This window comes from Electrophorus electricus, chromosome 21 (genome assembly GCF_013358815.1).
Source record: "Electrophorus electricus isolate fEleEle1 chromosome 21, fEleEle1.pri, whole genome shotgun sequence".
Lineage (NCBI taxonomy): Eukaryota > Metazoa > Chordata > Actinopteri > Gymnotiformes > Gymnotidae > Electrophorus > Electrophorus electricus.
The window spans coordinates 7,737,989-7,752,127 of NC_049555.1; the positions used below are offsets into that span (position 1 = coordinate 7,737,989).

The following is a 14,139-nucleotide window of genomic DNA, read 5'->3' on the forward strand; positions in this document are numbered from 1 at the left end:
ACTGCATCGCAACCCATCCAGACAGCACTGGTTTTTATCTGTGATACATAATACACACAGCGTGTTTTTGGCAGCGTGCACCTTTCTCATTCACACCGAGCCACCCATTGGTTGATTCAGTGACCCTCTTGCAGAAATCGCTGGAAGTTCTCGAATAAAACACCATCAGTCGTAAACATCTCCTCTTTAGGGTTACGGCTTCTTGGCGCACTCAGAGCATCCCGAGGTTCAGCCCTAGCCCAGCCCAGCAATTGTACTGAGAAAATAACAACAGAGCAGCAGTCTTGTTGCTGGCAGCACTATGAGGCTGAGGTCACCATGAGTCAGGCTCAAAAGTCCCTTTATTTGTGGCGGCGCGCAGCAGTGGCCGAGCTGCCGGGGCCTTCTGCCTGTCTCACGCCGCATGTCTCACGCCGCATGTCTCAGGCCGCCTGTCTCGCGCCACTTGGCCCTTACCGCCTGTCCACTCACTGGGAGGCGTAAGATTAGGGAGCCCTGCCTTTTTGTGCCTCTGACCAGGAGCCAGGATTTCCCTTGCTACTGCATGATATAGTGCAAGTCACACACTTATCACTCATCCTTCACCGATGTGCCAGTCTAGCACATCATGGCCTGTTATGTAATTATATGGACTGAGATTTAGCAACTAGCAATTGTTTAAAAAAATTGTTTAACATTTTTACCCTCAGAACCCCCCAGTGTAGTAAAAAGGGACTGACTTGAGCAAATGACCTTGACTTCTGTACACAGACATACATTGGACCTGTGCTCATCTCTGTTAACCCTTTTAAGCAGATGCCTTACTTTGGAGACAAGGAGGTGGAAATGTATCAAGGAGCTGTAAGTACTAGATAATATTTGGACCAACAAGAGAGAACTTTGATAGCTCCTCTTGGAAGAAGTATAAGACATTTACATTATTGTTTGTCGTTATAATTGTTATGTATTCAAATGTTCATTGGACTAAAGAAACCCTTTTGGTAATGATTTTCCCACAGTATGAAAAGAGTTTTCAGTGAAATTAGGTGTGGCGTAAAACGCAGGACCCACTGCATTCTTAGACTAGAGGAATGCAGTACAGACCTGTCCTGTGCTCCTCAGTGGAACAGCATGTTTCAGTGGCTTTTAAATGCTGTTGGCCTGTGTGCTGAGAACTCTCTGTGGCCTACTGATGCAAACGATTTAGTTTAAGCCGCATGTACTAAACAAATAATATTACACAGGACACTGTTTTCTTTGTGCTTGTCTGTTCAGCAAAAAGTGGCCTGATATTGAAATATACGACTTGTCTCTTGTTCGTCACCTCACTATGTGATCATTAAACATTTTGCAGTTGTTTGGATTATCATTTATCATTTATCATTCTTTCTCTCTGTGTGTCTTTGACTATCTTTCATCTAGGCTCAGTATGAAAACCCTCCCCACATCTACGCACTGGCAGACAACATGTACAGAAACATGATGATTGACTGTGAAAACCAGTGTGTGATCATCAGGTACACACCCAGCCACGTTTGCTGGCCCGGTGACGGGTGTCTCTGTCAGGCAACGTCCAGAGCTATGACTGCAATGTGCCTGCGTGACTGGCAGCACTGTGGTGATTATGTAAGACGACAGGTCTTTTCCTCATTGGAAAGGATAGGAAGAGTCTAATGACCTCGCATGACTTGTTAACGACTTGTGCTTTAAGGGTCCATATCGTATGTTTTTGTTTTCTTATATTTAGTATTTTTCTTTGATGTCCAAGGTCATTTATATTAAATGGGAGTATTTATGTTACTATGTCTTTAAGGCAGATATAAGATAAATGAGCTCTGTTCTGATTGGTTGCCCTGTATTGTGCCTCATCCAAAAAGCACTCAGAGCTGAGACACGCGTGAAAACTGCAATGTGAGCGAGTAGGGATAAACCATGGTAGACTGAAAAGACAGAGATACATAAATTATTTTTGTTCTTGTGACGTCACAGAATTGTTAAAGGTTTCAAACCTTAAAAAGATTCTGTATATGGACTGGAGGAGTGAAATTCAGTTTTCCATGATGGGGGCCCTTTAATGCGTGGCATGCAAACAGGCTCAACTAGCTAAGCCACTTTATCAGGTGATGTGGATGCTGGCGTGGTGCCTTCCAGACCAGCTGAGTGGAGTGTGTGTGGTTTTTACCTGCCAGCCTTCACAATCTGTTTAGCTATTTGCAAATTTAGCAGCTCCAGTTCTCTTCAATCACTTTAGCTGGGCTTTGTTGTTTGGCATTCGGTGCATTTGCATGTTTGGTTTAGTTCATAAAACAAACAAAAGTCAACAGCTATTTCCTCATTTCTTTCCATGTTTCCTGCTCCCTCAGCACACAAGCTGTATGTATGTATATTTGTGTACATGCGTATATGTGTTTTGAGTGTGATTGTGAGTATGCGCATGTGCGTGTCTATGAGTGAATGTGGGTGTGCATGTGCATTTCAGTGGTTGGGCACGCGCTTGAGAGCCGCAAAGGGCAAGCAAAAGTGCTCCTCTGGTACGCTACTGCCAGACCCTCATTTCCCATGAGGCCGCTGGGGCAAATGAAGTGTGTGTATGTGTGTGTGTGTGTTTCTGTGTGTGTTGCACACGTGTGTGTCTGCATGCGCACCTGTGTGTCCATAGACACAGTTGTCATGGAGCTCTCTGGCTGTGACCGACATGACCATAGTGGTCTAGCACATCTGGCCACATGGTCTCTTGGCCCACATTACCAACTCTAACCCTGGTCTGCAGCTCCCATTTACCGGTCCATGCAGAAGGCATGGGTGTGAGGGGACGGTGTTTTCGTCTGGGTTTGTGCCCTGGTTCGCCCGATCCCAGGAAGTGGAAGTGGAGTCACGCTTGTCCAGATTAGCAAACAAAGGCCTTCATGTGGTTGCAACGTGGGCAGCGTGCGTGTGTATGCCCGTTCGTGCAAGAAGGTCCATTTCATATGGACAATCAGGCCCAGATTCTCTGAGCTTCTTTCCTCTAGGCCTGGTCTTACACTGGCCATGTTTGAAGTACCCTTCACAAATAACCACAACGCCTAATGGCGGGACAGGTCTCCATTGTTTTGCAAACACAATGGTAGCGGAAGCTGGGAGATCCGTTTCATTTAAACAGTCTCTCTGTCCTCAAGTGGAGGAAACCATTCAAAGGGGAACTTGGCCCCTAGACAAGAGAGCGAAAGGACAGAATGAGAAGAATTCCCAGAGAATCCCATGGATGTGTCAGCACCACGTTATCCATGCATTATGTGCATTATTCCATAAAGGGCAACATCTGGACATACAGTGCGGTTTAATACTGTTTAATACTGCAACTATTTTCCAATCCCATGCCGCTTCAATTGTCCAGCTAATAGGTAATCCCAGTGCCCGGAAGCTGGCTGACTGGGTTGATAGGAAGCACCCACATCCTTGGCATGCCTGTTTTTGTCAGTTTGTCCATATTTAGCCAAATAAATTAATGCCGGAAGTTTAAAGTACATTAGCTGCATAATTACAATATACAATGGGGCACTCAAAAATAACTACAATCAACAAACGCTCCAGCCCTTTGTGTGAAGTGAGAGGAGAGTCAGAGGAGAGCTGTGTTGTATGTATCTTCATGGATGTATTGAGATGTTTTCCTTAAAATGGAAAACCTGCAACGCTGAGACACTTATTAAGTTCTTTAACTTTTAATTAAATCTAATAAAGTGACTCAGCTGACTTCATTAGAAATCAACAGCTGTGGGGTCTTGGCCTCAGGGCTGTGTGAGTGCATGTGTGTGTGTGTGTGTGTGTGTGCACGTGTATTTTGGGAGCTGATGTGATATGGCAGCAGGCTTCTCTGGGTGCAGCTGGCTGGAGTGAATAGGTGTGTGGTGTTTCTGCTGTGTATTGTCACTGAGCTCTGACCACTTCCCCTCAGCCCACAGCTGGACCGGCCGACATGATTACAAATGAAACGTTCAAAGGAAAAGAAAAAAAAAACCAAACAAACCTGACTCCACTATCATGTGCCGCCAAACTACTCAAGCTTGGTGGAGCGGCGCCGAACGATGAAGGCAGCGGCCGGGCGACGCGCTCACCAGGCGGGTAGAGGGAGGGGAGGTGGCGTGGGTGGGTTGGAGGATTTTTTGGGGGGTTGAAACGGATTACGGCCATCAGAATGTCCCAGGGGATCTCGCCTTGGGCGAGTTTGCTGCAGGCCTGAACCACTGCATGTTCAGCAGTGATTTTCCCAGAAGCACAGTGAGCAAGGGCGACATTGGTTGAGCGAGCGTCTCTTTGAACATTCTCTCCAGCTGTTCAGATGATTTCACTGTTATGAAGCGTAGCGAAAAATTGGGCTGCCTCAGCAGTAATAGGACGCAAAGAAAGGAATATACACAGGAAGCTGTTGTCAGTGTACAGGATATTGGGTGGAGTGGCCACCATCGTAATTCAGTTGGCTTTAGAATGGTGCATGGTTACTGTTCCTGTGAACATCACAGTTCTGCGACCTCATGCCTGAATTAACATGTATGTCTAAGCGCAAAAAGATTTTTTAGGAACCATGGATTATAAACCAAGGCAGGTAGTAGAAACACTATATATTAATTATGCATAAAAAGGGATATTTACAACCACACTGATCTGTAATGTAATTGCGCATAAAATACTAGTCTGTCATGTACAAACCCCCCTCATATTATTTATTTTAATTAAGGATAAGAAATGAAGGGCTATTTGACTAAAGTCTCTGTGGCCTTCATAAACAAACATCCTGAAAAGCAGATTTTAGTTACATGAAGCTCTACTACTGCAGTAAAAAGCATTTTTGTTTTTATTTTCAGTTTTGAATCTGCTCTAAGCATTCTTTTTGACATGTTGCGATTATTTAAATAGTATCCCAAATTGAGAGAATGCAGAATGTGTTATTACCGGCCCCGATTATGTAGGAGCTCACTGACCATAAACTGCACCGGCTGAGGGCAGAAGGCTCCCTATGCTCCTGGCACGCTGAAATCATGAGACCAGGCTCTATATTTGCATGGGGATCAGTGGTCAAGTCTTCTGCTTGACAGGCTCGGTGGGAGGGTTGCCAGCACCTCTGGTACCTGACTGCCCAGGGCATGTGTGCTGCCGTGCTGACCAATCACTTTTCTCTGTGCCTCACAGCGGCGAGAGCGGCGCGGGGAAAACGGTCGCAGCCAAGTACATTATGGGCTACATCTCCAGAGTGTCGGGAGGCGGACCCAGGGTGCAGGTAAGTCCCACAGCACCTCTCTGCACCGACTGTCGTCCCACGTCCGACGTCCGTTCCGACTTTGTTCACCTGCCGTGAAGGTGAACTGCGGGGGAGGTGCAGGCCGAGACCTCGCGTTTTTCATCCCACGGCTGTGTTGGGCCTTTCCAGAGCTGATTTAACGCTGCTTTCCTTCCCGAGCTCTTTTTTTTGAAGCTCAGACCGGGTCTCTATCTTCGTGGGACTGCATGCCGTGCACTCACCTTGCCTCTGCTACTGAAGCCAATCCTGTCTTTTTTATGATGGGAATCAGATATATTGAGCCGTTTGTCTTTGAGCGGCCCTTCACTGCGAACGGACACGTTTGACTGTGCTTTCTTGGAATTTCTGGCAGTATAACGCGATATGCAGCAGTTTGGCCATGTTTGGATCTGAGAATTCCCTTTATGCTGTTGAACAAAGCAGTGTATTAGGTGGAAGGTCAAGCTCTGGCCGTTCCTCCCTGCTCCTATTGGTCTTGCCTTTGTCCCTTCCCTTATATGTAATAATGGGTCAGTGTCACATGACTTCCTCCCTTTTTCTGCTCCTCTCCTGATTGTTATTTGACTCCAAGGTGATACACTACACCTCCACCATCAGTGCCAGTTTCAGTATCTCTAACCCCTCTTTCTCTCCTTCTTTCACTCAAACTCACTCACTCACTCACTCACTCGCTCTTTCACTCTCTCCCTCTCCTTCTCGATTGTTTGTTCTCTCAGTTTAATGCACAGTGTGCCCTCTGGGTGTGGTTAATGGTTTGTAGTAATACTTGACAGATTCCTACAATAAATGGGGTATTTTTGGGGTAATTTCAGCCACGATATCAAAAAGGACTAAGGACTTATAGAATTCAAATACCAGACACTGGCAGCTAATATAAAAGACTTATTATAATTCCTTATTAAATAATTCAGTAAAAATGCATGAAATATAATGTAATATCAAATCTTGCAAGAATGTATGAACATAATCATGTATGTGTACATTTATTTATCACATTTGTAGTATGCTCGATTTTTATTCAGATTAATCCTTAATTTCTTTCTACATATGTACATAAAGTACTTCATAAAAGTACGTAGTAGTGTGTGGATATAATATAAATAATATGCTTTAATATTTAGTAATGTAATATAGGCACAGTCAATGAAGACACTGTAGGTTAGATCGCTTGATTTTGAGCTGTCAGTATTGAGAAACTGCTGGCTGAAATCCTCTCAGGCTGTTTTTCGTCAAACAACAGCAGTTCAGTGAGCTTGCACACTGCCACATGACCGCTGCACATACTTAAAGATGCGTAAATAGTCTCTCATTTGGAATGCTGATGTGAAATGCATGCGATCCTGACCTACAGATGCCTTAGTTCAGATAATGCAGTCCAGGTGACGAGTGCTTAAAGTGTGTGCACGTGTACGTGTGTGTGTGCGTATGCGCATGTGTGCGTGTGTGTCAACCTGCACTGAGCTATGCATAAGAGGCATATGATAGACAAGGTTCTGTAGATACACCCCATCCTTATTTTTGCTACCCCCCTCTCTCTCTCTATCTGTCTATCTCTTTCTCTTTCTCTTTCTCTCCCCCCCTCCTCACAGCATGTCAAAGACATCATTCTGCAGTCCAACCCTCTTCTGGAAGCCTTTGGAAATGCCAAGACACTGAGGAACAACAACTCCAGCCGATTTGTAAGTGCTGCTTTCGCTGTCCCTTCCTGTGGTCTTGCCATATGGAGAAGAGAAGGTGTCTAAAATCTTGCACCCCACTGAGTCTCGTCCTCTACACGCAGAAGCTGCCAGACCTAGCAAAGACAACACAAAGGGACAGACAGAAGTGTGCAGAAGGAATAGGAATGAGCTCTGTGTTCTTTGTTAGCTGGGTTCTTACTCTTTCCTGTCTGTGTTTGGAGCCTGAAGCACTGTGGAGTGGAAGACCAGGAGGTGAGGGTGGGTCCAGGAGGAGTCGTTGGGTCCGGGGGGAGACAGTGGATCCAGGATAGGCATCCAGAGGACATCCTGATATATGAGCATGGGTACACATCACTAGGCCGAGGGCCAAGGGGTGTTTACACTATACTGGGAGAGAGGACACATGCATCCAGCTATTGTAAAGATAACAGTAGAGTCGAATTACTGTGTTTGTGTGTGTGCTGCCCCAGAGTCACTGAGAAAATGAGAGGTTGAGAGGTATGTGAAGACTAAGGCAGGACAGAGATTAGGGGTAAAAACTGGCTGAAAATGGTTTGTTTTGGAATGGAGGTTGCAAGAGGAGTTTGATTCAGAGCCTGAAACATCCGCTGCAGCCTCTTTGGCTGTGATCTTCATTTCCTGATTTTAGCTGCTCTCCAGAAAGCCTTAAATCTAAAGTGGCAAAAAAATGTTCAGACCATGGGCTGCCTAGCTCTACCGCTCTCCCTCAGGCCCAGTCTGGGCCTCTGGGTCTCAGCTTGGTTTAGTTTTGCTTTCTGGTGTATTTTGTATGTGTGGGTGGGTGTGGGTGTGTGGGTGTGTGTGTGGGTTTTAAGGGGCTGGGAACCAGATTAGATGTAGCCATTTAAGATGTAGGGGAAGAGTGTAATGGATGAACAATGTTTTAGTGCACTCATGAGCTTCAGTACTGCTGGGAATCTCATTACAGCTGTTACTTCACATAAATGTGTTCAGCTCCCACATTCAAACGTATACACAAGCACGCACACACCAGTGGACTTCAAGTATGTGTATGTGTGTGGGTTAAATGTGCTTTTTTTTACAGGCCTGGGCACACGTCAATGGACTGGACAGGTGTGCGTCTGCGTGGGTGTGTGCATATGTTTAAACAATTCACTTTTCCTCTACTAGGGGAAATACTTTGAGATCCAGTTCAGCTCTGGTGGTGAACCAGATGGTGGGAAAATCTCCAACTTCCTGCTGGAAAAATCTCGTGTGGTGATGAGGAATGCAGGAGAGAGAAGCTTCCATATCTTCTACCAGGTGAGAAGCAGAGCCCAGACAGGCCAGGCTGGATGGCGCTCCGTCCAGTCTCCGCCGTGGACTTCATTATAGACTCGGCTTTAGGCTTGGCTCTAGATTTGATTCTGGACTTGGTTCTGCAGGCTTAATAGGTCTTCTCATTACTGCTGTAGCTCCCTGGAAGACTGTCAGATCATTTGTCAGTCTCTATTAATCTGTTACCTCTCTGTATTTGGTTAGAAGACTAACAGTTAGATTAAAGTAGACCATGCCATGTGCCCTTTAATGGCAGCATTCTTAAGATTTGGCTTGTTTGTTTTTAATGTACAGCTATGTCACATGCCTTATTAAGTAGACAGATAAAGTTGTGATATACACCTTCTGAGTTGCAAACTCAAAACGTAAATTCCCTACCTTCCGCAAGTCTAATATTTAACTTTGATTTTTCTAGTTGATAGAGGGGGCCAGTGGTGAGCAAAGGAGCAGTTTGGGAATCACCAGCCTGGATTACTATACTTACCTCAACCAGTCGGGATCCTACAAAGTGGACGACATCAATGACAAGAGGGATTTCCAGGAAACACTGGTGAGTGTGTGGCTTGGGCTACTTGCTGTTTGTTATGGCTCTTATTCAGAGGTGGAGGAGAGCATTCCCCCACCCTTCCACTGGAGAGGATTAGTGCTGCACTCTTTCCCTACCACCTAGACCCTTCACCCCCACCTGCTATGTAGACCTGCTACCTGCTGTCTAGCCTCTTTACCTGCAGGCAGTAAGTCTCCTGTTCCTTCCTTCCTTCCTTCTGTACTTTCTCTCTCTCTCATTCTCTCTTTCATTCTCTCTCTTTCTCTCCATTCTCCCTTGTTTCCGCTCTGTGTTCCCACTTATTAGCTGACACCTGTTTTTGTTTATCAGTGAGCACACACCGGGCGTGATTAGAGGACATGGGCTGGGAAATGCCAGTGGCGAGCGACTACACAAGCTGTTGATGGTCTCTCTCTCTCCCCCCCAGCATGCCATGGAGGTCATCGGCATCTCAGGCAACGACCGCACCATGGTGCTGCAGATTGTGGCTGGCGTTCTTCACCTGGGCAACATCAGCTTCCGAGAGGCGGGCAACTACGCGGCCGTGGAGAGCGAGGAGTGTGGGTAGCGCTCGTCCCCTCCCCGCCACCCTGACCTCCTCTCGTCCCCTCCCCGCCACCCTGACCGCGGCCCTGCACGGACCCTCCCCTCGCTTCTCACACAGGGAGCACTTTTTCAGCCTGTCTGCTAGAGTTCTGTTCTCCCATTTTTCCCATCTCTCTCTCTCTCTCTCTCTCTCTCTCTCTCTCTCTCTCTCTCTCTCTCATTTCACTTCACTGTGTTGATGCAGGGTTACAGCCAGGCAAGCCCGGTCCTGCTAAATGCACCCACTAGCTCCTTCTCTGCAGCTCTGGATGTGTGACATCATGGACTAAAATTACACGGACAAATGCAGCACTTCCTGTTGCGCCCATCCCCTCCATCTGCCCTCGTCTGTTTCTCCCTCGCTTCCTAATTTCATCCCTCCATCCGCTTCATCCCTTTATCGCTCTAGCTGCTGTGGTACCGGGCTCTGCTGTGCCGTGTTGCTGTGATCAGATCTGTGTTTCCTGACACAAACATCCCCAAGACCTCTTTCTGTCTGCTCCTAATGGCTAACACACTTTCAGCCAGGAAGCTGATGTGAAAATAACTCTTGAGCGAGCCGTGTTTCCTGGTTATGCCGAAACCAAAGTCAAGTGTATGGAACTCTGTTCCTGCGAGTCAGTCAGATATGTGGGGAGCTTCTAGCCCTAACCCTGCTACCTCACTGGTGATTCTGCTGCATATTTCGGACCAATATATGCTAAATAATGGTTAAAATCTATTACATATTAGACTCTTTTTTTACTGCTATCTTAATGTTCGAGTGGCTCGCTCACAGTTGCTCCAAACTCCTCTGAGAGCCGTAAAGGGGAGGCAGAAGTGGTCCTCTTTACCCTGGGCTCTGGTACGCTACTGCCACACCCTCATTTCCCATGAGACCACTGGGGCAGACGAAGTGCGTGTGTTTGTGTTTGTGCATGTGTGTGCGTATGTGTGCGTGCATGTGTGTGTGTGTGTGTGTGTGTCAGTGCTGAATGAGTTTCCCTTTGGAGAGAAATGACTCAGTGTGGAGTCAGGCAGGGCTGGTTTAGAGACAAGCAGACTCAAGTCAGCATCTCACTATTGTCTTTGTGTCCTTATAGGTGAGCCTTTGTTGTGGGTAAGCAAAACTGCTGAGTGTCATGCAACTCATCTGGTTAAAAATTTAGTCTGCTTTGTTCTCTGAAAATTTTCTTGGCTTCTAAACAGGAGTCTCCATAAAGGGACTCCTGTTTAGAAGACCATGAAATCAGGCAAGTCAGCGTCAGATTTAGAGAGCTGGTTTCCAGTACGCTGTTTATTAAAAGCTCCTGGTGTCGGCCCCTCTTCTCTGCGCAGTCCTGGCCTTTCCCGCCTTCCTTTTGGGCATCGATCAGGAGCGGCTGAAGGAGAAACTGACCAGCCGCAAGATGGATGGCCGGTGGGGGGGCAAGTCGGAATCCATAGATGTGACCCTGAACGTGGAGCAGGCGTGTTTCACGCGCGACGCCCTCTCCAAAGCGTTGCACGCACGCGTCTTTGACTACCTGGTGGAGGTATGTGTTCTCATTCCTGTGTCCCATGTACATTTGCTTTTCAAGCAAGTAGGAGGTCGTTAAAGGCACCAAATTTCCTTTTCCAGTCCATCAATAAAGCCGTGGTGAAGGACTATCAGGAGCTGAATATTGGCGTGCTGGATATCTATGGATTTGAGATTTTCCAGGTACAAATACAAATGCTCCATATTAAATAAATAATAATATTAAATAAAATAATCTATGTATTAATCTATGTAATAATCAAACAGTCAATCAAACAATCTATGTATTTGTTAACTAAAATAATGAATCAGTGCTATTTTCTTTGCGTGTCTGCATCTTAAAAGCCTAAGGAATCATCCATCCTGTGATGGAGGAATCATTTTTACTTGTCTAGATGGTTTCAAGTTCAAGTTCAAGTTCAAGTTTGGTTTATTCGTCACATACATAGTCATACACAGTATAACTCGCAGTGAAATGGTGGAGCGTGCTCTGCCTAAATTGAGTCTTTTGTCCCAGACAAGAAATAGTCTTAATGGATTTAGCTAAAGTAATCTGTTTATCACGATAAGATTAATCAGTCTGCGTATCGTGTTTGGATCATAAATAATGAGATGGGACAGTGCTTTTAAACCTCATTCAATTAGACCATTACACATTTCATTTTTTAAGTGCCAGAGATTTTTCCATTTAACCATCTGTGCCATTCCAAAAGTTGTTGATTTCTTGTCATTGCAGTCAAAACCATTAGACATAATGTGTATGTATTGCAGTGTGGTGACAGTTTTGTCTCATGGCCACATGGGTCCACGAGTGTGACCGTTGTATACACCCCTCTTACGGTGTGACATTCTCTGCCCAAGTCACACTGAATCTGGACAGACACCCACTCCACACACTTCTCAGAGGAGCGCCATTAGACGTGTGTGGGATTGCACACTGATCGAAGCATTCTAATAGTAAATGCCTGTGTGTGTGTGTGTGTGTGTGTGTGTGTGTGTGTGTGTGTGTGTGTTTTAGAAAAATGGATTTGAGCAGTTCTGCATTAACTTTGTGAATGAGAAGTTGCAGCAGATCTTCATTGAGCTGACCTTGAAAGCAGAACAGGTACTGTTTCTGTAATCTATAGTCTACAGTCTACTACCTACTCTAGTCTGTATGTAATCAAACTATTCACCTAGTTCAGAAACACACAATACTTTCTCTTCCACTGGTATTATACTACTCAGAGAGGAATATTAACTCTCTCTCTCTCCCTCGCTGATCCTCTCTGCCCCTTTTAGGAGGAGTATGTGCAGGAAGGAATCCGATGGACTCCCATTGACTACTTCAACAACAAGATTGTCTGTGATCTCATTGAGAGTAAAGTGGTAAGGGGAGAATGTTTAGCACACACTTCCCTCTGGCAGGATGTGAGTTTAGTTTCCTGACAGCACTCGATGCACCCAATAGAACTCACAGAGAGGCTTACCCATAAACTCTGCAGTGAGGGAAGTCCTTGATCTAAGGTTGCCTTACTCTAGTCGTTCAGATCCCCCATCTTGCAGTTTAGTTCAAACCCTGACCTAACAAACCTGACTGGAGCTAGGCTGCCCTGATTTAAACATCCACTGGTGTGTGAGCCAGAGTCTGGCTATGAGAGAAGTTCCTGTCTCTCAGGCTGTGGCTTTTGGCCAAGCCAGACTTCAGCAGACCACATTTGCCTACAGTCTTCAGCTGAATTGTTTCTGTCATCTTTTCCCAGAACCCTCCAGGCATCATGAGCATCCTGGATGATGTGTGCGCCACCATGCACGCCAAGGGAGAGGGGGCGGACCAGACCATGCTGCAGAAATTGCGTATGCAGATCAACAACCACGAGCACTTCAACAGCTGGAACCAGGGCTTTATCATCCACCACTACGCTGGGAAGGTCAGCCTGCCCCATCACCCCACCTTCTTAGGCCACACCCCTTTTCTCCACCCCCACCCCCCCATCACACTCTTTATGGATCCTTTTGGTTTTGGTTTGTTTTGGTTTCTGTTTTTTCTGTCCCCTTCTTTCATCTTTAGCCTCATATTTTATTCCCTGTACTGACTATGCAGAGTAATGAGCATATGTGTGTGTCCGCGTGCGTGTGCGTGAGAGAGACCCCAGCACTTATTCCATGTTTAATGAGGCGTGCCGTGACAGAGGGGGAATGAGAGAGCCTGTATGATGTTCCTCAGCCTGATTAGTTCTAATATCTACAGTCCACAGATAACACACAACTCCTTTATCATGTTCGCTACTCTGCGTCATGGGTGCTAATAACCACTCCCTTATCGTTTGTTCTAGAGAAGAGTCTCGGAAAACCATCCCTAGCAGTCTTATTTCAGTGACTATGACTGAAACGAGTTACACTGTGTGACATGCAGTGCCAGACGTGTTGATGGGGTGTGTGTGCGCATGTGTGTGCATGCGTGTGTGCGTCCCTTCTGCAGGTGTCCTATGATGCAGAGGGCTTCTGTGAGAGGAATAGAGATGTCCTCTTCACCGACTTGATTGAGCTGATGCAGAGCAGTGAAATGTGAGTGAAAGCCTGGGACCCAGCCAGACTCTTTACCCCTCAGTGAGTCAAAGCCACGCAGAACCGCGTGAGCCTGTTACCTTCCCTTCTTTGTACAGGCCCATCCATTGTGATGAATGAGAGAAATTCTCTGAATGGCCATCTGGCAAGCAGCCGCAGAAGTGGGTCAGTTCTGGCTCTTGTGTGTGAGGGTTTGGAGACTTCCAGGCTTCCTGCAGCCCTCTGCCTTTCATGAGGCAGTGGGGCTGCTGGTCTCATGCCCTCTGGGGCCTCCTCCCACCCCCTCTGGTGTGGAGACTACGCTCTGTGGCGCATACTTGGGGTCCACATTCAAACCTCACTGAGATACATGCTGTGAGGCATAAAAACACACACACAGAGGCAATTAGCCATACACACACATGCATGCGTGTGCACACACACACACACACACACATGCGCATGCACACATATTTGCATGCAGACATATGCAAACACACCCACACACACACATTTACATACAGAAACACGCAAAGGCAATCTAACGTGTGTGCACACCCAGGCTTAGAAGAGAGTGTCAGCATAAAAGAAAAAAAGAAACTCCTTAAATATATGTTTTTCAAATAATTTTAGCATGAAGGATGATCTTATTTATTCAGCTGTGACTGGTCGATTCATATTTCATAATAACCATATTTGCCTGTTCCAAATTATTTGGAAAACAACAGGGATCAGCAGTTGCATTTCATTA

General features: G+C 46.1%; 1 protein-coding gene across 2 annotated transcripts in view; it reads left to right on the forward strand.

Moving 5' to 3' along the window:
* The window catches only part of myo1ea (myosin IEa), a 43,606-nt gene that overhangs the window by 16,152 nt on the left and 13,315 nt on the right, over positions 1-14,139 (forward strand). For both annotated transcript variants that reach the window (XM_035521000.1, XM_035521001.1), the window contains exons 3-15: positions 751-840; positions 1,402-1,496; positions 5,146-5,233; positions 6,844-6,933; positions 8,086-8,217; positions 8,648-8,782; positions 9,207-9,339; positions 10,682-10,878; positions 10,965-11,045; positions 11,881-11,967; positions 12,144-12,230; positions 12,605-12,772; positions 13,324-13,409. In XM_035521000.1, coding sequence (XP_035376893.1) covers positions 751-840; positions 1,402-1,496; positions 5,146-5,233; positions 6,844-6,933; positions 8,086-8,217; positions 8,648-8,782; positions 9,207-9,339; positions 10,682-10,878; positions 10,965-11,045; positions 11,881-11,967; positions 12,144-12,230; positions 12,605-12,772; positions 13,324-13,409 — 1,469 coding nt within the window. The remainder of the gene's footprint in view (positions 1-750; positions 841-1,401; positions 1,497-5,145; positions 5,234-6,843; positions 6,934-8,085; positions 8,218-8,647; positions 8,783-9,206; positions 9,340-10,681; positions 10,879-10,964; positions 11,046-11,880; positions 11,968-12,143; positions 12,231-12,604; positions 12,773-13,323; positions 13,410-14,139) is intronic.